Source organism: Triturus cristatus, chromosome 1_2 (assembly GCF_964204655.1).
Source record: "Triturus cristatus chromosome 1_2, aTriCri1.1, whole genome shotgun sequence".
In the NCBI taxonomy this organism is placed as follows: domain Eukaryota; kingdom Metazoa; phylum Chordata; class Amphibia; order Caudata; family Salamandridae; genus Triturus; species Triturus cristatus.
The window spans coordinates 764,823,814-764,848,340 of NC_140580.1; the positions used below are offsets into that span (position 1 = coordinate 764,823,814).

General features: G+C 43.3%; 1 protein-coding gene across 1 annotated transcript in view; it reads right to left on the reverse strand.

The window, feature by feature from the left end:
• LOC146867983 (uncharacterized) overlaps window positions 1–7,150 on the reverse strand; it is a 239,621-nt gene extending 232,471 nt beyond the window's left edge. Inside the window, exon 1 of the mRNA XM_085615151.1 lies at window positions 7,008–7,150. Coding sequence (XP_085471277.1) covers window positions 7,008–7,009 — 2 coding nt within the window. The 5' untranslated portion in view covers window positions 7,010–7,150. The remainder of the gene's footprint in view (window positions 1–7,007) is intronic.
• Window positions 7,151–24,527: the final 17,377 nt, after the last annotated feature.

Here is a 24,527-nt window from a genome sequence, read left to right on the forward strand (position 1 = left end):
GTTGCACTGTTTTCTCAGGACCTTCCCAAAACCATGGGCAGATATTGACAATTTTTTACTGCTGGTCTGCCAGTCCAGAAAAGTATCGATTCATACTGCATTACAACTCAAACACAAAGAGATCCCTGCTATCTGTCCACCAGCCGCCGGCATTATTTATCACTTGCAGTGCCCAAGAGTGTGAGCCACTGCATACTTTTCTTTTGCATGTTCCCCATGATGACTAATAATTTTGCCTCTAGGTTATTTGTATTTTCTCCATAACACTGATTGAGAGTCTTCTCTCTCGAAAGGGTTGCTCCTTCATCTGTTTTTCTAACTGCATCCTGATGAACCCAGCTATTCCTTTACAATGGATTTGAAACTTTGACATACCTTTAAGCGTTGACAATCTCCATGAGGCTTTTTAGGGAGCAAATCAATGTATCCACCTTTTGTAGTGTTTAAGTGTATGTTTTTCCCTCTAAATTTATGTTTTTCGTTACTGTCAGCTCATGCAATGAGGACGATGTGAGCCCATAACGATATATTCGTCAATAGGATAAGATAGGATATTATTTATAAAGCACACTAATACCCAAGGGTGTCAAGACGCTATAGCAGACAAAAGAGGAGAAAGGAAAGAAGTGCACCTGCAATAGCCTAAGGTGAGAAAAGGCAGGTTTTCAGATGTTTTTTTTAAAACCGGATAAGAATCTGCCTTGGAGATATAGGTGGGTAGAGAATTCCATAGCTTGGTGGACTCTACCGAGAAGGAGCGACCGCCCCATCTGGTCCTGCTTAAACTGGGAATCACAAGTTTTTTCTGAGGGGAGGATCTCAGGAGCCTCCCATGAATGTACAATTGAAAAAGAGATTTCAAATATGGCCTACCCTTACTATGAATGGCCTTGAATACCATGCTCAGAGCCTTAAAGCAGATAAGAATCCTGATGGGGAGCCAATCTCATTCCTGGCTGACTGACGCTTGAAAATTTTAAGAATCAGTGCGCCGCTGCGTCTGTACCACCTGGAGCATATTAAGGGAGACCACACTGATGTTCAGGTACAGAGCGTTGCAATAATCCAACTGAGAGGTGACCAGAGCGATGATTATTGACTGGTGCAGTTTGACGGATTAGAAGGCAAAACCTTTCTCAAAATCCTTAAAAATATAAAAACAAGTACTAACTGTGCGGCTGACCTGTGCGTCAAAGCTCAAACCATCGTCAAAGATGACCTCGAGAGTTTTCGCTGTCCTAACCGGGTCAGGGAGAGGACCAGAAACCGCCGTCCACCAGGAGTTTGACCAGATGGAGTTCTGCAAGCCAAATGCCAGCACTTCAGTCTTGTCTGTGTTAATCTTCAGTGAGTTGTCCTTCATTCAGTAAATACTGCTGGACATACACTGATTAAACCTCTCTGATACCGATTGCACGTCATTCGAGATGGAGACGATAATTTGCGTGTCGTCCCGCACTTCAGTCTATTCTTCCAGTAGTGCATGAATGTCTTTCACAGACAAATGTGTTGCCATTTTACTAGGTCATAGCTATCTGTTACTCTGAGCTATGACTCCTATCATTGGCTTGCAAGATGTTCTTGAGAGGCTGCAAATAGCTCTCTCCCTTAATATATACGTCACTGTAGTAGGGTAACTTATAGGCAGACATTTCTTAAACACTAAGGGTCACTCCTGGCCATCTATGTGTGTCAAAACTATTGATTAAAGTGTTCCTTTGCTGTGGCTGCCAACCAACTATCTAAAAGTGCTTGTGTCAGATTTAAAGACTGTCAATTGCGTAGAGTAGTGCCCAATGCCAAAACTACGAGAGTGGTCCAGTACATTTCCTCCTCGCATGTAAGTATGCTGAGCAGAAGAACAAAACAATGTTTGGTATTCTTGATGATGTTGTTGCCACATTTACAAAATCCTTCTTCACCAGGGCTGGATTTCCATATACATGTGAAACTATTAATTGATTCCCAGACCTAAATTTAATGTAAAAGGATTTGGCCTGATTTGATATAATTTAGTCCATGTAATGTTCGAAAGAAGGGACAATTTAACCTCCAAACATTTGTCAGAAACTCTACCATTTTTTGTATTCTGGTGCCACTTTTGCAGTATGAAGTTTCAATATGCTGATTCTGAAAGGACCCTAGACGCCTAGTTGATTAAAGAGGAGTCTAGCTACAGGTTTTCCAGTCCCAAGGCACAGAGCCAAGTTTATATATGCAATAGCTAAAGTAAAGTCAGAGACTTATCTAGAGTCATTAGTTCCAGGAGGCCATTGTTGTATGAGGCCAACACTTGTGCGGACCACAATCTCACGCAAAACATGAAAGGCCTTAGTGCTGCCAGGTGATGGATTATTTTACGTTGCTATCAGTCAATACTCTTTATTTGGCTTAAAAAGCCATAAGAGAAACAAGAACAAAACAGTTCATACAATCATCAACTTCTTCAATAAGATGAATGTGTATGATAGAAAGATATACAGATCATCAAAAATTCATATTGTATGGAAAATTCAAAACACCTGTAATAAGACAGATACAAAGTCCTCAGGGGTTGATAATATAAAGCTAAATCAGCTCTAACAGTATTTCCCATTATGTTAGCTATTCGGGGAGATATGCAAATGTGTAATAAAAGACATAACTAGAATGAATCTAAGAATAATCCCATCAATTCAGAAATCATGATTTGTACAGAGTCCTTATTATAATGGCACGTCTTATAAAATGTAAAATTGCATAGCATGTAGCTGGCGTTTCTGATTGCTGTAAAAATGCCATTGCAGGCTTATAAGATGTAATACTAGCTTGATGTAGAATAGGAACCAAATAGGAACAATGGGGTGTTAGTATCAAAATGCAGAAGTAAAACAGTTGTATTTTATGACACATTAAATAAGGATCTAACGAAGATGTTTTCCTTACAAATCAAAGGTTTGTCATTAGTCATACCTCAAATTTCTGCATTATGCCATGCTGCAGATTTTACCATTGTTTGCTAAACCTCTAATACCGTTGGAACAAATCTATACATTTGTAGTAGTGATGTGGCTCTAATGAGAAAATTGGTGCTACTTTTCGCGGGATGGGGGATCTATGTCAGAGTACTATTAATTTGAATACCCAAATAGTTGAATTTATCGACTCTGCCCATGTCAAGGTCTCCCAATCTTAAGCCGCAGCTGAATGACTTTTGTGGATGCATGGCCATATACTTAGTTTTTAAAAAGCAAATTTCCAGGCCTCTCAAATTGCAAAAAGTTGCTAACTTCTTTAAAAGGTTTTGCAAGCCCAAAGGGTTCTCAATATTAGCACAGCATCATCCACAAGGAAGAGTGTGGGAATTCATGTACCATCAAGCTTGGGGGAACCATGACCACAATCTTTAAGAATATTAATAGCATCTTTAATATATAAAGAAAACAGGGTAAGGGCTAAATCAAAACCTTGACGGACATCTCTAATGACCGATATTCGCTCTCCCTGTCTGCGTTAAGACTTCTGCTTAATTGTGCTCATGGAGCCTACAGATAAGTATTAAGAGGTTGGCAAGCTAGGTAAATAAAACTTGTCTTGAATAGGATTATTCAGTTCAGTACTTCTGCAGTAAAAATTGCTGAATAAAACAAAAAAATGCATGGAAACTGACTGGGCACTGTCATCTTTCTTATCGAGACAAGAGAGCAAGAAGACAATATTAACAATGTTAACTCTACTTGGGAGGATTAAGGAAGGATGGTCTAGTGAGGTAATTTTCCTAGTAATTCTCCAGACATTTCTTCAACCGATAGCACCTGCACAGCAGAACTCTGGAGCCTGGAGACGTGACTAGATGTTGAATATTCTTTTGAGATTGAGACTCGTGCTATCCTCTGCTGTGCCATGTGACTCCAGTTCATTGAAGGTGGATTAGTCCTTTACTATCTCAGATGAACCGCAACAACGTCCTGAATAGTCTCATCATCACCAAACTAGAGTATGTTTCGCGACATGAATATTGAGCACAGACGTGTTCTACAGTCCTGCATAAACTGTTTATGTTCTTACCTCATGGAACGCATGTACACTTCCCAGATGGCAAAATATTTTTGAGAGGGTCTGAGATGCTGCCAGAGAGCTGATGAACTGTTCCTCAATGCCTACAGTAGGCTAACTTTCATATATCATTACAAGTATATTTAAAACATTCATAAAACTGCTTTAATATAATCTTTTTGAATCAGTTCATGTGCAAGTTATGGGGATGTCGTTCAGCAGTACTCCCTGAGTGCTCGCTTTTCCCTCTCACGGTTTAACCTGCACCTATCTATTCACAGATATTTATGCTGTCTTCACCTTCATGCTAGAACTCTGTTTCAAACCATGGAGTTACGTATAAATGTCTGTTCTGGAAGTCCCTTTTTAAATGAGACAGCAAAACTTCTAGCCTTTCGCCATGCTACTTTGATTGGCTAAAGGGCTCCATTTAACTAGGCCCCCAAGTGAAATTCCATTCCGCTCGTGGAACTTACGGTGTTTTTCCCACTCTGTTGTCCACGTAGCACGCGGAGTTCTGAAAATCTCTGCTGAGCAGTGCAGAGTTATTTCCTCGATCACACTCGCCAACATTAAGTTGACGAGCACGAGAAAGAAAAATCTTACTCCCTGACACCTCCCGGCGAGATTTCTCAACGTGGGCAGTCGCAGATGGTCGCTATGGTTCGCGTTGAGAAACCTTCTGATCTCATTGAGGAAGCTGCTGCTTGAGTAGAACGTCTACTCAAGCGGCACAAAGAAGCAGCACCCTCTTGCGCTGTATAATCTTACTCCCTGACACCTCCCGGCGAGATTTCTCAACGTGGGCGGTCGCAGATGGTCGCTAAGGTTCGCGTTGAGAAACCTTCTGTTCTCATTGAGGAAGCTGCTGCTCGAGTAGAACGTCTACTCAAGCGGCACAAAGAAGCAGCACCCTCTTGCGCTGTATAATCTTACTCCCTGACACCTCCCGGCGAGATTTCTCAACGTGGGCGGTCGCAGATGGTCGCTAAGGTTCGCGTTGAGAAACCTTCTGTTCTCATTGAGGAAGCTGCTGCTCGAGTAGAGCGTCTACTCAAGCGGCACAAAGAAGCAGCACCCTCTTGCGCTGTATAATCTTACTCCCTGGCACCTCCCGGCGAGATTTCTCAACGTGGGCAGTCGCAGATGGTCGCTATGGTTCGCGTTGAGAAACCTTCTGTTCTCATTGAGGAAGCTGCTGCTCGAGTAGAGCGTCTACTCAAGCGGCACAAAGAAGCAGCACCCTCTTGCGCTGTATAATCTTACTCCCTGACACCTCCCGGCGAGATTTCTCAACGTGGGCAGTCGCAGATGGTCGCTATGGTTCGCGTTGAGAAACCTTCTGTTCTCATTGAGGAAGCTGCTGCTCGAGTAGAACGTCTACTCAAGCGGCACAAAGAAGCAGCACCCTCTTGCACTGTGCGTGGTGCAGTTCACACTGATTTTACAGCATGCAACAAACAACTGGTGCTAAAAATCAGCGCGATTGGCACAACGTAACGTACTCTGCCGCTTGCAGAACTTTGCGTAGCGCGGCAGAGTTTTTTGGTCACTTTGTGGAGTTCCATGTAGTGGAACTCAGTGAACTCCGCCCAGGGCTACATTGCACCCCACCCTTTAGAATGACCAAAATTAAAGCCCAAGTAGTCAACTAAAAATGCCCTGGGCGCTTTCCATTCTATCCATTTTAGCTAGCTCCACCTCCTGCAGTGAAAGGCAGACAAGTGGTTTAAAACTGTTGGTCCATATTTGAGTCATTTATTGTGAATCTCTGCTCAGGTTTCCCTAGAGAAGAAGAGTGACTGTAGTTCATTCTTGGGTAGACACTGGAGGCGAAAAGCTGTCTGTCATACCCACATGATTAGGCACCAGAGACACAAAAGACGGGCTGTCATTCAAGTGCCCCCAGAGCATGCCCTGTGGCATAAGCACAGTGGCCGGCACAGGCCGTAGTAGAGGGGCAGCCCTGGTGTTGCAAAACGCATATGTAACGGTGCATTCTGCAGCTGCATACTAGTTGCTCTTAACATGCACTGCATACTGCTGAGGCAGTTTTGCTAAAATGTCCCTGTTAGAAGATTTCCTTAAAGGTTTTGATAAATGCTACTGGCCTAAATGGTTTGACCATAACGCACAAGCACTAGAACCCTGAAACCTCCTATAATGTAGGCATCGAACGCTGCACAGTTTCAACACTCCTACTGCCTTAATATATACTTACAAACGCTCTCTTTGCAGCTATATTTACCCTTAAGCCCTTCGACCCATACCTGCTACGTGCCCTACCCAAACGAAGAGCATAAGTTACAACTAACAAAAAAGCAATACCAGTAGTGGCAATATACAAGCAAAGTTGTATCACACTCAGCACGGATCAAAAAGCACAAAGAAAACATTAGCAAGGAGCATCTTGAATCTGCAAAGTTGGCCACTCCTTGAGTCCTCCTTCCACCAACCCCTCTGCCAAAACCTACTGTGATTGCTAGGCCTCTGGGCCTATGTAAAGTTCTTAGACCATGATTGTCACGTGCAGAATGAAGCAACTGGACTGGCTGTCTAGCGTCACGAGAAAGGGGCACTCCTCATCCCTTGATCGTATAATGTCACGCCACTTCGAATGTTTATTCTATTAATGTGAGACTGCGCATGCTCCAACACGGTGGAACAAAAGGACGTATCATTAATGTGCCTAATATTAACCAGTAATAATGATGAAACCAATATACCTTTTCAACTACAGCTATTACATTTCAACGGCACTCATAAGCGTTGTAAACAACCGAGGTTATCACTTTACTCAAGTGTATCTATTTCAACATTTTATGCATAAATGACTCCCACCAGATGCCACCACCATGGGCAGCCTTTGTAATCCGAAAGGCGTACCCCCTTTGTCCACAGACTGATATGGGTAGCGCCCAGACTCTTAAGGAGGCATCCACCCCTCTAGATTTACATATAGATTTACTCACATAACCACTTTATGACTTCCGCTTTTCGTGTATGATGCAGATCCATTAGAGGTTAGTAAGTTGAAGGTTGACTTATTTATATGCAGTAGCCCAAAGCTTCACAAAAGAATACCCCCATGTCTTCTAATCTTCCTTCTCCTCACCAGCACTGGGATTCAGTGCTGAGACTACTGATGATGTCATTGTGCTTCTGTGAGGTCAGCAGCCTTCACTGCTAGCAGAGCCCCTGAGTGCTGGACAGAGACAGGCCAGCTATGGGAGAATGAATGGATGTAGATGGACATAGCAAAGTCCATCACATTCAATTCCTTTATTTCGTGTTGGGTGGGAGGCGGGTCCAAACATCGACTCCAGCTGGTCGGCGTATACCGTTGTGCTAAACACCTTCCTGTTGATAACCTCTCCCTCCCTGGCTGGCTCCTGTTAGATCCGCTGGTCCTGGAGAACACAATGTGGCAGAGGATGCGTGCTCTGCGGATGGGTAGGTTCTCTGAGACAGCACAGCTAAAGGATATCAAACTATGCATGCTGCCTTCAATTCCTGTGGCCAAGGAGTCAGGGTCACAGCTCGCTTGACCCACTGGCACGAAAGCAGCAGCGCTCCGGGTATGGCATGGAAGCTAAGTGTGCTGTGCTTACCTTAGCCCCACCTGTGTCATAGAAGTTGGATGTACATTGTGAGCTTCTCGCCTTATGGCCTGGTACTCCCCGAGTCCCTTATTTACCTTTTGTACCCGCAGCCCTTGTACGGATGGGGTTTCCTTCCCTCCTTCAAGGCAATTAATAAGACCACACCAACTTTGCTTTTTGGATTTAGGGGGTGTAACCTCCCGGCCGTATTTATTACAAAATTAAAAAACATTATTTATTCACATTATGTACAATTACGCAGAAAATCTGGATACATTGTTAGACAGATGATGTAACGTGGCTAACCTTAAAAGCTAATACACACAACGCTCCTACCGTAAATCTAACAATGTATATATTCACTTTCTGCGTGTCCCCTCTAGAGCCTACGGCAAGGTCAATAAATGGCAGCCTCTAGATCCCAGCAAACTACAATATATTATGCCGGAGTAGGCTTGCGCATGCGCAGGGGGTACAGCTTATCGGACGGATATTCTCCCCCGGGCCCCGCCTACGCCCTGTGCCTTAAACTCCATAAACAGGGGCTACAAAATTCTGCATACTTGCGCCCTGATGCACATGCGCGTGCGAGGGTGGCCACAGGCCCACTGGGAAAAGTGTCTCCCCCGGCCCCCGCACCCTGACAGCCTACCTACCGGCTGTCACTGCCCCTGGAGTTACATGGTTCTGACCGCTAAGGACTGAAGACTATGCTTACCAATCATGACCTTACCGCCACAGGACAACATAGTTGCCCGACTCTCTGTCCTCCCTCACAGCCCACTAGGAAGGTCATGCCCTGTAACTCGCCCACCCCTAGACTCAACTAACCCTTTGTCCCAGGCGAGCCGGGTCATTACCCCCGAGGAGCAAGATCCAGATTGCTGGTGGTCCCTTACTTTCTATTTCCAGCGTGGCTCCCCAGTCCCCTGCATGGCCCCCGCGCACCGTCTGCCCTGTCCCTAAAACTCTATTCTTGTTCCTCACTTACGCACCCTGGCCTCTTGAAACTGCAGGAATAAATGAAAATAGAACATCCGTCAATGTATTGCCCCACTGACAGGCTAAAATGTACACTACTGCACATGATACTATGTAACAGTGTACTGATGCAAAACGTCTCCCTGAGTCACAGGTTAGAGAAACTTGCAATTCATATGAAACAGAACCAATGGGCTACAGCAAGTCAGCTGAATCCAAAACAGCATCTTGGATTGGCAAAACCTATGACTCTTGAACTGAAAAATAGTGAAGCGTGACCCATCTCCACGTAGCAGAAGAGGCCCTGACAGCTTGCCGTCATTGCGGTATGGGTCACTTCACAGGTGTCACCTTCATGGATCCACCATGCATAAAGGAACATAAAACACAGATGATTAGTGCTCCTAGCCTCAGGATAAGAGATACCCTCTTGGTCCCTTACGCCCTTTGTCCCCCCCCTCAGCCCAGGTTGAGGAGGTACGGTGTGACAACGCGGACATCAAATGCGTAAGCAAAAATGGCTGCATAGGTACTGTGTGCCACCACATACGTATCTAGTGAGAAAAGTGTAACTGCACAAGGTGCACAGGTATTGTATGATATGACCTAGGCATCAAAATGCCCGAATGCACCCAAGCGCAGGTACCGTGACAAGAAACACGGACATCTACCGCATAAGTGTTTGGGTTCAAGGGCGCTGAGGAACCGTGTGACACAATACCTAATAGTATAGGTGTACGAGCGCAAAGGGGTTGACAAACCCCAGCAAATAAAGCTTGCTTGCCCAAGCACAAAGGGCGCTTAGGTACCGTGTGACATGACCCGGACATACTAAATGCGTAAGCGTTCAAGCCCAAAGGTGCCGAGATACTGTGTGATACAGTACATAAGTGATCATGAGTGTATGCGCACAAGAGGTGCATAGGTACTGTGTGACATAGCTATTTTGATGACAGACTCCTAATTCATATGTGTAACAGCACCCGCGCGCCAATTGCATTCCTGCCGGTGTGACCATGAGGCGCACGCTTTAACAAGCAGGGATATGTTTGCACTAGCAAGGCTTTGTTTGTGGAACTACAAGAATAACGGGTAATAATACTGTACATACCTTGCTAGCTGACGCAAAGCAGGCCTGTTTTATAAAACTTTACATTGACATCAGACTTTCACTTCTGATCGCTTTGGCATAGCCTTAGTTCCCTTACATAAGAAACATTGCATGTGACTTTCAATGAGAGTGCCTAGCATAGCGCCCTTTCCACTGGGTGAGGAGCCCTGAAAATCGTATTACTAATTAACAGCGCCTAGCATAGCGCCAGTTGCATTCACCTGCGGGACTCTGAAATCAGACTTTCAATTCTGACCGCTTAGCCTAGCCTCGGTTCCATTACATAAGGAACATTGCATGTGACTTCCAAATGAGAGCGTCTAGCATAGCACCTATTTGCATTAAGTGTGGGACATTGGAAAATCATATCGCCAATTCAGCGCGCCTAGCATAGCACCAGTTGCATTCACCTGAGGACTATTGGACATCAGACTATCAACTGTGACCGCTTAGTATAGCCTCAGTTCCATTACATAAGAAACATTGGATGTGCTTTCAGTGAGAGTGCCTATCAGACTATCAATGAGAGCGCCTAGCATAGCACTGGTTTCATCAAGTGAGGAACCTTGAAATCAAGCAATTAAGAGCGCCTAGTCTATCCATTTGTATGACATGACGAACATTGAAATCAGATTTTTAGAGAGACTTAGGAAGCGCTAAGCATAGTACCAGTTTCTTTACATGTGGAACCCTGGCAACGCACTGAGAGCGCTCAGCGTACTATCAATTGCATTACCTGCGGAATATTAAAATCAGACTTTCGAAAGAGAGCGCTTAGCGTAGCCCCAGTTGCGTTGTCTGCTGAACATTGTAAAACTGGCCATGACAGGCTGGGGTCCACTCGCGCCCAATGCAGATTGGAGCCAGATCACAAGATCTGCACCGAATCGCTACTGCTACCTTGCACCTTACTATTTGACCAGCAAATACAACCTCAGTAACATCGCAGACAGACAACTTGGCCACGAAAAGGAAACACAGCTTGCTATGCATCATTATCAGTGATTTATTAGCCCTGGAAATGAGCCGATCACTTGATTACTATTTCGTAACTCCGAGAGTAACTCATAACGAAAATATGGGAATTAGAATTTCACCTGGCGAACTTCTTATAAATGTTGCAAGAACAAACACCTTTCTCTGTAGCATGTTCATACTGGGCTCTCGCAAGGCACCCACAGGGGATAGAAAGGAACAAAGCTCCTAAACCATCAGGTTGGCAGTTATTCACGGACATCGGGGTGAGGGAAAGCAGACCCAACATTTAATCTGCATTAAAAACATATCCGGCAGACTTACATGATGTGTGCTTTGCACAGATTCAATAATATCAAACAAAAGGGGGGGGGGTGTATGTGGTGGCCACTAATATCACTTTATGTCCCCTGCCAAACCACTGTTAGACTATCCATAGGCTGACCTTATTGCTTGTTGATAAATTCCCTATTTAAAAAATAAAAAAAAACACTCCAACCGAGTGTTACACAAAAATTTCACAGACCCGTCGCGTACTCATGTTCTCCAGTATTGAATCTTTCATAGATTCACATGCTTGTATCTTCCCCGTCGTCATGTTGGGAGTCTCACGGTAACAGAATAACCATAGCAGTAAAAGAAAAAACTGCCTGGAAACCATAGAGAGTAAATCTCTATATAACCCCCTATTCTCATTATATGGACCAAACCACAGCCAATCAGCAACCAGCCCAGAGATACACCTTCCCCAGTAGAGCCACCATACCTCAGATTTCCAACCGCCATCGTGTGAGAAGGAGTCTCCCTGAGCCTAGCTCAGTTTGTATCTTTGCTGAACTTTTGACCTTCAACAGTTGGAAGTGAGGTACTGATTTGTTCATCTCTTTATTACTCAAGATGTCTGAAAGCTCTAAAAAGAGACTCTTCAGATTCTGCAAGTCCTGTGGAAAACCCAGATTGTTTTCTGAGGATCCACACAAGGAAAGCTTGTACTGCTTGTACCCCAAGCATGTTCCTAAGGAATGCAAGCATTGTCGTACCTTCTCTGCGAAGACACTTAAGGACAGAGAAGCACGTCTCCTATTATGGCTCCAAAAGAAGAAAAACACAGAATCTGATGGAGATTCTAAGGGACATACATCTAGGAAGCATAAGAGGGATTCTTCTGAGGAGAAAGAAGATCAAAAAAGGCAAAAATCTTGGAAATCTAGAGAAAAAGAGCCATCTTCTTCTTTGCCTCAAACTCCTCACAAATCTTCCTTGGAGAAGAAAGCTCCGTCGTCATTGCCATCGACGAAATCTAAACATATTCCTGTCAGCTCGTCGATGAAGGCGTCGACGACTCCGACGATGATTTCTTCGTCGACGACGACTGCGTCGTTGACAGCTGCTACGATGACGACCCCGTCGACGGTGAGTGTGAGGCCATCGTCGACGTCAACACCTATCCCGTCGACGATCCCGTCGACGACCTTGTCGACGATTAGACTGTCATCGAGCAAGCCGTCGATGGTGACTGTGTTTAAATCTCCGTCTACGAAGTCTTCCACTTCAATTAAACGTTATGCTCCGTCGACGGGCTCGTCGACGGGCAAGAAAGCAGAGTTTTCTACACCTAAAATTTCTCCACCTCTCCCATCCACTATTCTGGATTGTCAGGGAGAAGGGCCTTATGGTGCAGCCTATAGTCCCTCTCAACTACAAATTAAAAGTCAAGAGTCTGATGATGAAGAGTTTCAGAAAGTACAGGAACAGTTCTCTTTTAAAGATCGTCCGGTTCAAGGTTCTGCTCGTTATGAATCTTTCCATCAGGCTTATAATTATGAAGAAGAGGAAGAAGCGAGTTCCAATGTCCAGGAGGACTCTATGTCAGTGCCGATATCCTTAATAACTGATTTAAGACATATGATAAACAGTTATTATCGGCGTTTTCCAGAGGATAATGCTCCGGCCCCCACCTCAGCAAATATACCACAGACAGTGGTTCAGACACCAGTGGTTCAGACGCCCCCAGTTCAAAAAGTAGTTTCTCTGAAAATAATTACTATTCGGGATGATTTGGTAGAGAGTGATCATGAGGATCAAACATAAGAAGGGGAGATACCACAAGATGACGTAGAAGGAGATGAGTGGGATCAATATATTGTGCCAACTTCACCTTCATCACCCCTGCCTCAGACGAGCTCCCCACCAGAAGACATTGCAAGTTTCCATGATCTGGTTGAAAAAGCCTCAAAAAGGTTTGAACTTTCATTACCTGTAAAGGAGAATGAGTGTTTTCTTTATGATTTTAAGGAAACTTCTCGGAAATCTATAAGGGCTATCCCGATTATTCAACATATATGGGATGAAGGCTTAAAATTAATGAGAAATCCGGCTTCAGTACCAGCCTCAATTCCAATAATTGAAAAGAAATACCGTGCTCCTGAGACTTCACCAGCGTGCCTGATTGGACATCCACGTCCTGAGTCTGTGGTAACTCAGGCAGCTCAAAGACATTCCAAAAATCCAGTCTCTTCATGTTCAGGTCCCCCTGACAAGGAGGGAAGAAGGTTGGATAGCGTTGGAAAGAGTTTTGCGGTTATAGCAGCAGCTTCCATCAGGGCAGCAAACACTCTAGCTCTCATCAGCAGGTACAATAGACAAATGTGGTCGGATATAGCACCAATTCTGTCCCACCTTCTGGACGACAAGAAAGAGGAAGCGTCTACAATTCTCCAGGATGGAGCCAGAGCAGCCTCAGAGTCCATTGATATTGCGATGGACATTGTGTCAGTGAGCTTCAGACAGATGGCTGGTGCGGTCGCACTTCGCAGACAAGGATGGCTGAAATCAACATCTTTCAGAACTGAAGTCCAGTCAAAAATCATGGACATGCCTTTTGATGGGGAGAGTCTTTTCGGCAAGCACATTGATGAAGCGCTTCAGGGGATAAAGGCAGACACGGACACGGCTAGAGCTCTTGGGTCCTTACAACAGGGCCGTTATCATTCTTTTCGTGGAAAAGGATCAAGAGGACAATTCCATCAGCGTTCCTATTTTCAATCAAATAGGTACCAACCTTACCAACAGCAGGGGTACCACCAGTTCTCCAACAATCAGCAGTATCGGTCCTCTAACACCGGCTATCAGCAGCAGGCTAGGAGGAAACCTGCTACAAGAGGAAAGAGACAGGATTCTGGTAGGAGGCAGTGACATTCTTCAGGCGCCTCCAGCCCCAGATCACATCAAGCAGGTCCATTACCTCTCTCGTTATCTCAATCATTGGAAGTCAATAACATCGGACAAATGGGTGTTGGATATTGTAGAACAGGGCCACACCCTAGAATTCTTACAAAAACCTCCAACTCAACCCTCTATTCACAGAATGTAGAAACATCTTACAGCGCTCAAGGCAGAAGTATTAGCTCTTATTGTGAAAGGGGCAATAGAAGAAGTTTCCCCAGAACAACAAGGGAAAGGATTCTATTCTCACTTCTTCCTTATAAAGAAAAAGCAGTCTACCAAACGGAGGCAGGTAATGGACCTCAGGGATCTGAACAAATACGTAAAGAAAATTTCGTTCCGCATGCTGTCTTTGCAAGAAATTCTTCTCTTACTATGCAGAGGAGATTACATGACATCTTTAGACCTCTTGGATGCGTACTTCCATATCCCAATTCACAGAAAGCACAGACAGTATCTGCGGTTCGTGGTGGCGGAGCGCCATTACCAATTCAATGCATTACCCTTCGGCCTAAGATCGGCACCAAGGGTTTTCACAAAGTGTATGGCACCGGTTGCAGCACACTTGAGGCAGCAAGGTCTCCAAATTTTTCCGTATTTGGACGACTGGCTGATAAAAGGTGCTTCGTATCAGGAAACGCAACAGTCCCTAATAAGTTGCATGGATCTATTCCAAAAACTAGGGCTTTGGATAAACAAAGAAAAGTCTTCCCTTATTCCGGCACAATCACTTCAATTCCTCGGAGCAATGTTAAATACTCGGGAAGCGAAGGCATACCCTTCGGAAGAACAAATTCAAAAGATTTAGCATTTAGCAACATCAATAAAATCAAAAAAGTCCACTTCAATCAGGATCTTCAAATCCTTGCTGGGAATGATGTCATCCTGCATCCCATTGGTTCCCAATTGTCGTCTGCGTATGAGACCACTGCAAGAATCTCTAGACAAGCAATGGGTTCAAGCCCTGGGTTCATTCGAGGACACACTCAAAATCAACACCCGGATCAAATGCGAATTGTCATGATGGGGCATCAGGAGCAACTTATCAAAGGGTCTCCTCTTCGAACCTCAGTCTCCCAGTTAGAGCATGACATCAGACGCTTCATTACAAGGTTGGGGAGCACATTTACAAGACCTAGAGATTCAAGGTCATTGGTCAGCTCTAGAGGCAATGCTGCACATCAACCTTTTAGAATTAAAAGCAGTATTCCTAGGTCTTCAAGCTTTTCTTCCCAGAATTCGTGGCACGCCGGTACTTGTCAGAACCGACAGTATGACAACATGTTTTACCTTTTGAAGCAAGGTGGCACAAAGTCAAAATCCCTGTCAGCACAGGCCCAAAAAATTTGGAATTGGCTCTTTCTACACAATATCGCTCTGCAGGTAGACCACGTTCCTGGAGTTCTCAATACAAGGGCAGACTGCCTAAGCAGATCACCTTCCCTTTGCCACGAATGGGAACTGAATCAAGATCAAGTGCTACGAATTTTCAGTCTATGGGGCAAACCAAAATTAGACTTGTTTGCGAATCAAAACAACAAAAGATGCAAACATTACGCAAGCAGATTTCCGCAAAAAGGATCGAGGGGAAATGCTCTACACCTTTGCTGGATAGGAATGTTTGCATATGCATTCCCCCCATTTCCCTCTAATTCCGAGGATTCTGAGAAAGATAAGGTCGGAACCATGCCACATAATTTTGATAGCCCCGGCTTGGCCGAGACAGTTCTGGTATACAGAACTTCTCCAATTGTCAGTGGAGCCCAGGGTGCAGTTTCCAATAATTCAGGATCTAATCTCCATGAAACAAGGAAAGATTCTTCACCCGCAATTGACCTCTCTGAAATTGTCAGCTTGGAACCTTATGAGCATGAATTTCAAGCACTAGATATTCCTCAAGAGTGCCGAGAAATTTTAGCAAGTGCTAGAGCAACTTCTACTAACAAGTCCTATACAGCAAAATGGAAGAGATTTTGCAATTGGTGTTTAACATGAAATCTGCATCCTTTTAAATCTTCTGCGGAGCAATTACTTCCATATCTTCTTCATCTAGCCAAAGCCGGATTTTCTCATGCTTCTATTAAGGTTCATCTGGCGGCTATCTCCAGGTACCGCAAATCACCGGATTGTCCATCACTTTGGTCTCAAAGACTGATTAAAGAATTTTTAAAAGGTTTGTTCAGACAGTTTCCACCAATTAAACATCCTCCACCTCCTTGGCAGCCCAACACGGTGTTGTCTCAACTTATGAGGACTCCGTTCAAACCAATTCACAAAGCTGACTTACAATTTATCTCTTGGAAAGTGGCATTGCTTCTTGCCCTCACCTCGGCCAGGAGGGTCAGCGAGATCCAAGCATTTTCAATTTCGGAGCCCTACTTGCAATTCAGACAAGATAAAGTAATTCTTAGGACAAATCCAAAATGTATTCCTAAAATTCCTACAACTTTTCATCTCAATGAGCCAATTGTGTTGCCTACATACTTCAAGAATCCTTCAACTGCAGCAGAAAAATCTCTGCACACGTTGGATATTAAAAGATGCCTCAAATTCTACATAGAGAAAACAAAATCTTTTCGTAAAACTAATCAACTTCTGATAGCTTATTCTGGACCCAGGAAAAGTTTAGCCATTTCAAGAACTTCCATTTCTAGATGGATTGCATCTGCCATTGTTTTATGCCATGAAAAAGCAGGAAAACCTTTGCAAACGAGAGTGCGCCCTCATTCTACTAGAAAAATGGCAACTCCAACAGCGTTGCTGGCTGGTGTCTCGCTCCCGGACAGTTGCAGAGCAGCGACTTGGACAAATGTGCACATGTTTACCAGACATTATTGTCTGGACACACAGTGGAAAGCGGATTCAGCAGTGGGTCAAGCAGTTCGGAGGCACCTGTTTCACTAAGGTACCGGCCTGTTTCTATATATATATATATTATCTACTGGCGGTCGCCAGTAGATAGTTATAGTTAAGATCGTGTTTCCATAGGAAACCCGCAACATTCTATTTGGACTAACTTTGGCGCCGATTGACGAATCCTCGCGAAAGTCTCAAAATAGGTGGGGCGCTCCGCTCCGCCCCTTCCCTGAAAGTCTCGGGGAGATTCGTCAAGCGGGGGCTGAGAAAAAGGGGGGCTCCCAAAACGCGTTTTCCCCATGCATTTTTCCATAGGACCTTTAGTCCAAGCTACAGCCCGAACGGCTGAACAGAATTACTTGAAATTTGTCAGAGAGGTAGTCCTCAGGTCAGGGATGTGCCTTTTGCAGGTCTGGTGTAAATCTGTTCAGAAAATAGCATTTAAAAGCATATATATATCTATAAGCGTGTACCGTGCGCGTACGGTAAAGCTTACCGTACGCACACGCTGCCGTGCGCGAGCGCGCTTCTGATTGGTTGTTAGATCTTAGTAAACATTTGAATCGGTCGAAACCAGGAAGTGTCGGCCGCCATTTTGTCTCTCGCAGTCTGAGGGGGTGAAAAACAAAGGTGGAGAACGTGAAAAGGGGGCAGGGTGGACAGTTCCTGACCCCCTAGCCTTTGTCAGGGGGTCCCAGAAGGACCCCCAAGGGCCAAAATTTCCTTTAATTTTTTTGCGAAAAATCGCGGAGCACGCGTAGCGTGCGCGTACGGTAGAAACGGAAAAATTCCGCGAACTGCGTAACGTGGGCGCGCGGGCACGCGACCGCAATCCTCTGCTGATGACGTCAGATATTACATCACTGATGACATATGTGTCTTTCTGAAAAAAAAATATTTGTAATATATGTATAGCTAAAAATGAATGGAAGAAGACATGGGTAAATAAGTGTCTAAATACAGTGATGTAATATCTGACGTCATCAGCAGAGGATTGCGGTCGCGTGAGTTATAGTTGCCTGCACTAACTATAACGGGGGAATTTCAATGGTTTTTCATGAGTGAAATGTCCAGCTAACTATAACATGTGTGAAACCTATGGTTTTTTAAGTGAATATATATATATATATTTATATATATCTATATATATATTTCACTCCCCAAATTCTCCTTATACTGAGAAAATACTCGGACTCCAAAGTCGAATGCAAAGAAGATTTAATCACAAGTGCAGAACGACGCGTTTCGCCATTACGGCTTGTTCACGCTCAAACTCGTAATACACTACTCCATGTTTAAAGTACATAAATTAAAAGATGGACTAAACACACCGAAGTGGGGAAGATGTTTGTCAAATTGGCGGCCATATTGTAACAGTAAAATACCGATACACAATAAGAAAATTAATTCAGCCTGTACATTGTATATGAATATGGGGTATAAAGCAACTCGTCATTTGTTTATGATAATGCGCAGGATATCGTATAACACATTTAAACAAAAATCGATAAACCTGAAATGTACTAAACAAATCATTGACATTATAACCCAAGTGGGCCGAAATTCATAGATAATGCAAACTCCAAATCAGTACATAGGTTGTAATACACCATAAAGTCACCAGGCTGTGCACGCTCAGGGTATAATAAAGTTTTCAAAATGTCAATGTTTTTTCAAATCGGCAACGTACGAGATAGCTAATGTTCGTAGTCTCGTGTGAATATCAAAAGACTAATGGAATCCATTAATCACAAACATCACCAACCATCTTGCCCAAGTGGGCTTAGGTATATAAACACACCCAAAAAGCACACCTCTAAACAGGTTCTATTCTGCTTGCAATAGCCATCAACAGTGCCTGTATCTGGTATCTGATGAGGTTATCGGTTACCATGATACATCAACATTGTGTATACCCCAAAATTAGCAACCTCAGTGAGAATAAAAATTATATGTTCATATTCACGTATGAATTGCACATCAATCTTGGAATTCTGTCAGTACATTTGCAGCCACAGATAAGAAACATTACATCCTGAATAAACATGTAAACATGTTTGCAATAATAATCAGCAACAGAACCAAATTGGAAGCTCATTTGTTGACATTGATGACAGTGCATATCTAATCAAATGCTTCCTCCTTCATATGCACAGTTGGTATAACACCCGGTGTGACTCCATCTATAATAAAATACAATACAAAATTTTAAAACCAGCTTAACAACACTGCTTACAAACCCTTCTGTCATCATCAATGCAGATGTACTGCCAGTTCCTCACTCATATTCAAACCCTTAGGGGCAACACTTTCAAAATCCACTATATACCTGGATTCTAATTTCCTCAAGGAGAGTTCTCTATTGCCCCCTCTTAGTCCCAAATCTACTGAATCAATCACAACCATCCTGGCCTTAGTCTCATCCTGGAGGTGTCGATCAAAAAAGTGCCTCGCAATAGGGTATGCTCTATTGTTGTTCTTGATGGCACGGAGATGTTCCAATACCCTTTTCTTAGCTGTGTGTTTGGTGCTACCAACGTACCATTTCTCACAGGGACAAATGAGGACATACACGCAGTATGTGGTGTTACATGTTAGTTTTTTCTTTATGGTGAATTCTCTTTTAGAGTTCGGTATTTCCAGCTTGTCACAGTCTTTGCTATGTTTACAAGCTTTGCATTTGTGACAACATCTAAATCCCCCATTGTTAGTACATATGGGGGCCCCCATCTCTGTGATGTAATTCTGACTGAGTTCGTCTTTCAGGGAACGTCCTTTTCTGAATGTTATCTGGGGGTTGCTCCCAAGAGCATCCTTGAGATGTTCATCAGTCAGGAGTACATGCCAGTGTTTCTTGAATATACTGCGTATCTCCTGGGCTTGTTCTGAGAAGGTCGTGATGAATCTAATATTCTCTTGTTTCTCCTCTTTGGGTTTGGGGAACATGAGATCACTCCGGGATTTAGTACCAACTCTTAATTTAGCTTCATTTACAATTCTGGCACTATATCCTCTCTCTTTAAACCTCCCACACATGATTGCCTCCTCTTTCTCGTATGCATCCATTGTGCTGCAGTTTCTTTTGGCACGGAGCAACTCCCCATAAGGGATGCTCCGCACCAAGTTCCGAGGATGTCCGCTATTGGCATTCAAAATGCTGTTACCCGCAGTTTCTTTGCGGAATAGCTTAGTGGTAAGTTGATTGTTAGTAACTTCCACACGAACATCCAAGAAATCGATAGAGTTTTTGCTGATATTTTCAGAAAACTGTAGGTTATATGTGTTTATGTTTAGTTTACCAATGAACTTTCTGACATATTCTTCATCTCCACACCAAATGAAGAAAATATCATCAATATACCTCAGCCACAGGGCAACATTGTTGAATTCAAGCATGTTACTGGCCACCTGCTCCTCCCACCAGCCCATGAACAAGTTCGCGTAGCTGGGGGCGAAGCAGGTTCCCATGGCAGTGCCCTGTGACTGACGGTATATGATGTCATTGAAGATGAAGAAGTTATTTTTGAGGCAAATCTCAATCATCTCATGTATCATTTGGGAATGATGTAAGAGTGAGATGGATCTACTCTTGAGGAAATGTAGGACAGAGTTGAGTCCCAAATCGTGCTGGATGCTGGTATACAGACTACTGACGTCTAGGGAAACTAGGATAAAATCCGTCTCCCAATGTATCCCGTCGATTATAGTGAGAAAGTGGGTTGTGTCTCTTAGATAAGAGGGCAGCGCCACTACATAGGGCCTCAGGAAGTAGTCAATAAATCTGGATGTGTTCTCATATAGGGACCCTATAGATGATACTATGGGTCGACCTGGCGGGTTTAGCATGCTTTTGTGTACTTTTGGAAGTAAATACAGAATAGGCAGCCTGGGATGTGCACAGTATAGATAGTTAAATTTTTCCTGTTCCAATAGACCTTTATCCATCCACCCAACCAGTTTCTCTCTATACATGATTCTAGATTTACATACCTCCGCCATATCTGTTACCTCGTAACAAGTTTGGTCACTCAGTTGTCTTAGTCCTTCTGATAGATATTTATGTTTATCCAGAACGACAACATTTCCCCCCTTGTCTGATTGCCGAATGACGATGTTATGGTCTGATTTGAGATTATCTATGGCTAGAATTTGTTCCATAGTAAGGTTTTTCTTATTCCACGGTGTCTTGTTATACCTCATTTTCTTTAAGTCATACAAGACACCTTTTTCAAAAATCTCAATGGCTTCACTTTGGACATTAGGGAGGAATACAGATTTGGGTTTAAACTTACTCCCTGGATTGATATCAACTTCTACACCCCATGTTTCCCATTCAGGCACACATTGGCTAATGTCATCATAGTCTGTATTACAATGCAGAGCATGTAATAGTTCAATGTCCTTAACACTTAAATTACTTTCTTTAGGTTTAGCACTTACTGTATCTTGATACGACGGTTTGGTGTTAAACCATTTCTTCAGTTTCAATTTCCTCGAGAACAGAAATAGGTCAATACGGGTTTGTACAAAGTTCATATTAGAAGAGGGGCAGAAGGTCAATCCTAAATCTCAATCTCTTGTTCAGAGAGAGACCGTTGGGATAAGTTGACAACTGTCATATTTTCTGTTGGCTTTTTCCCCTTGTTTCCATTCCCACTAAGGTTTTGTCTACGTTGCTTCTGCCTCTTCTTTGCTTGTAAGTTCCTCCTGTTCTTCCTCTGTTTCCTCGACCACGTCCTCTTTGGACCCCACTCTCTTGTTGGAATTCTGTCCTGTTTTGGAAGAGCAATTGAAACTGTAACAAAAAATTACTCGCTCTTTTCTGGGTATCGCTCAAAATTTCCTGATTGATGATCATCTTTTCGAAAGCAAAACAAGAGTCTTGTTAGCCCCATCCGGTAATAGGGCTACTGTACAAGATATCAGTGAAAGTGATGTCTCTGATGGGAGCTTGTCTGATGCATCAACATCGGGCATCAATCAGGAAATTTTGAGCGATACCCAGAAAAGAGCGAGTAATTTTTTGTTACAGTTTCAATTGCTCAACCAAAACAGGACAGAATTCCAACAAGAGAGTGGGGTCCAAAGAGGACGTGGTCGAGGAAACAGAGGAAGAACAGGAGGAACTTACAAGCAAAGAAGAGGCAGAAGCAACGTAGACAAAACCTTAGTGGGAATGGAAACAAGGGGAAAAAGCCAACAGAAAATATGACAGTTGTCAACTTATCCCAACGGTCTCTCTCTGAACAAGAGATTGAGATCTTGTCTTTAGGATTGACCTTCTGCCCCTCTTCTAATATGAACTTTGTACAAACCCGTATTGACCTATTTCTGTTCTCGAGGAAATTGAAACTGAAGAAATGGTTTAACACCAAACCGTCGTATCAAGATACAGTAAGTGCTAAACCTAAAGAAAGTAATTTAAGTGTTAAGGACATTGAACTATTACATGCTCTGCATTGTAATACAGACTATGATGACATTAGCCAATGTGTGCCTGAATGGGAAACATGGGGTGAAGAAGTTGATATCAATCCAGGGAGTAAGTTTAAACCCAAATCTGTATTCCTCCCTAATGTCCAAAGTGAAGCCATTGAGATTTTTGAAAAAGGTGTCTTGTATGACTTAAAGAAAATGAGGTATAACAAGACACCGTGGAATAAGAAAAACCTTACTATGGAACAAATTCTAGCCATAGATAATCTCAAATCAGACCATAACATCGTCATTCGGCAATCAGACAAGGGGGGAAATGTTGTCGTTCTGGATAAACATAAATATCTATCAGAAGGACTAAGACAACTGAGTGACCAAACTTGTTACGAGGTAACAGATATGGCGGAGGTATGTAAATCTAGAATCATGTATAGAGAGAAACTGGTTGGGTGGATGGATAAAAGTCTATTGGAACAGGAAGAATTTAACTATCTATACTGTGCACATCCCAGGCTGCCTATTCTGTATTTACTTCCAAAAGTACACAAAAGCATGCTAAACCCGCCAGGTCGACCCATAGTATCATCTATAGGGTCCCTATATGAGAACACATCCAGATTTATTGACTACTTCCTGAGGCCCTATGTAGTGGCGCTGCGCTCTTATCTAAGAGACACAACCCACTTTCTCACTATAATCGACGGGATACATTGGGAGACGGATTTTATCCTAGTTTCCCTAGACGTCAGTAGTCTGTATACCAGCATCCAGCACGATTTGGGACTCAACTCTGTCCTACATTTCCTCAAGAGTAGATCCATCTCACTCTTACATCATTCCCAAATGATACATGAGATGATTGAGATTTGCCTCAAAAATAACTTCTTCATCTTCAATGACATCATATACCGTCAGTCACAGGGCACTGCCATGGGAACCTGCTTCGCCCCCAGCTACGCGAACTTGTTCATGGGCTGGTGGGAGGAGCAGGTGGCCAGTAACATGCTTGAATTCAACAATGTTGCCCTGTGGCTGAGGTATATTGATGATATTTTCTTCATTTGGTGTGGAGATGAAGAATCTGTCAGAAAGTTCATTGGTAAACTAAACATAAACACATATAACCTACAGTTTTCTGAAAATATCAGCAAAAACTCTATCGATTTCTTGGATGTTCGTGTGGAAGTTACTAACAATCAACTTACCACTAAGCTATTCCGCAAAGAAACTGCGGGTAACAGCATTTTGAATGCCAATAGCGGACATCCTCGGAACTTGGTGCGGAGCATCCCTTATGGGGAGTTGCTCCGTGCCAAAAGAAACTGCAGCACAATGGAGGCATACGAGAAAGAGGAGGAAATCATATGTGGGAGGTTTAAAGAGAGAGGATATAGTGCCAGAATTGTAAATGAAGCTAAATTAAGAGTTGGTACTAAATCCCGGAGTGATCTCATGTTCCCCAAACCCAAAGAGGAGAAACAAGAGAATATTAGATTCATCACGACCTTCTCAGAACAAGCCCAGGAGATACGCAGTATATTCAAGAAACACTGGCATGTACTCCTGACTGATGAACATCTCAAGGATGCTCTTGGGAGCAACCCCCAGATAACATTCAGAAAAGGACGTTCCCTGAAAGACGAACTCAGTCAGAATTACATCACAGAGATGGGGGCCCCCATATGTACTAACAATGGGGGATTTAGATGTTGTCACAAATGCAAAGCTTGTAAACATAGCAAAGACTGTGACAAGCTGGAAATACCGAACTCTAAAAGAGAATTCACCATAAAGAAAAAACTAACATGTAACACCACATACTGCGTGTATGTCCTCATTTGTCCCTGTGAGAAATGGTACGTTGGTAGCACCAAACACACAGCTAAGAAAAGGGTATTGGAACATCTCCGTGCCATCAAGAACAACAATAGAGCATACCCTATTGCGAGGCACTTTTTTGATCGACACCTCCAGGATGAGACTAAGGCCAGGATGGTTGTGATTGATTCAGTAGATTTGGGACTAAGAGGGGGCAATAGAGAACTCTCCTTGAGGAAATTAGAATCCAGGTATATAGTGGATTTTGAAAGTGTTGCCCCTAAGGGTTTGAATATGAGTGAGGAACTGGCAGTACATCTGCATTGATGATGACAGAAGGGTTTGTAAGCAGTGTTGTTAAGCTGGTTTTAAAATTTTGTTTTGTATTTTATTATAGATGGAGTCACACCGGGTGTTATACGAACTGTGCATATGAAGGAGGAAGCATTTGATTAGATATGCACTGTCATCAATGTCAACAAATGAGC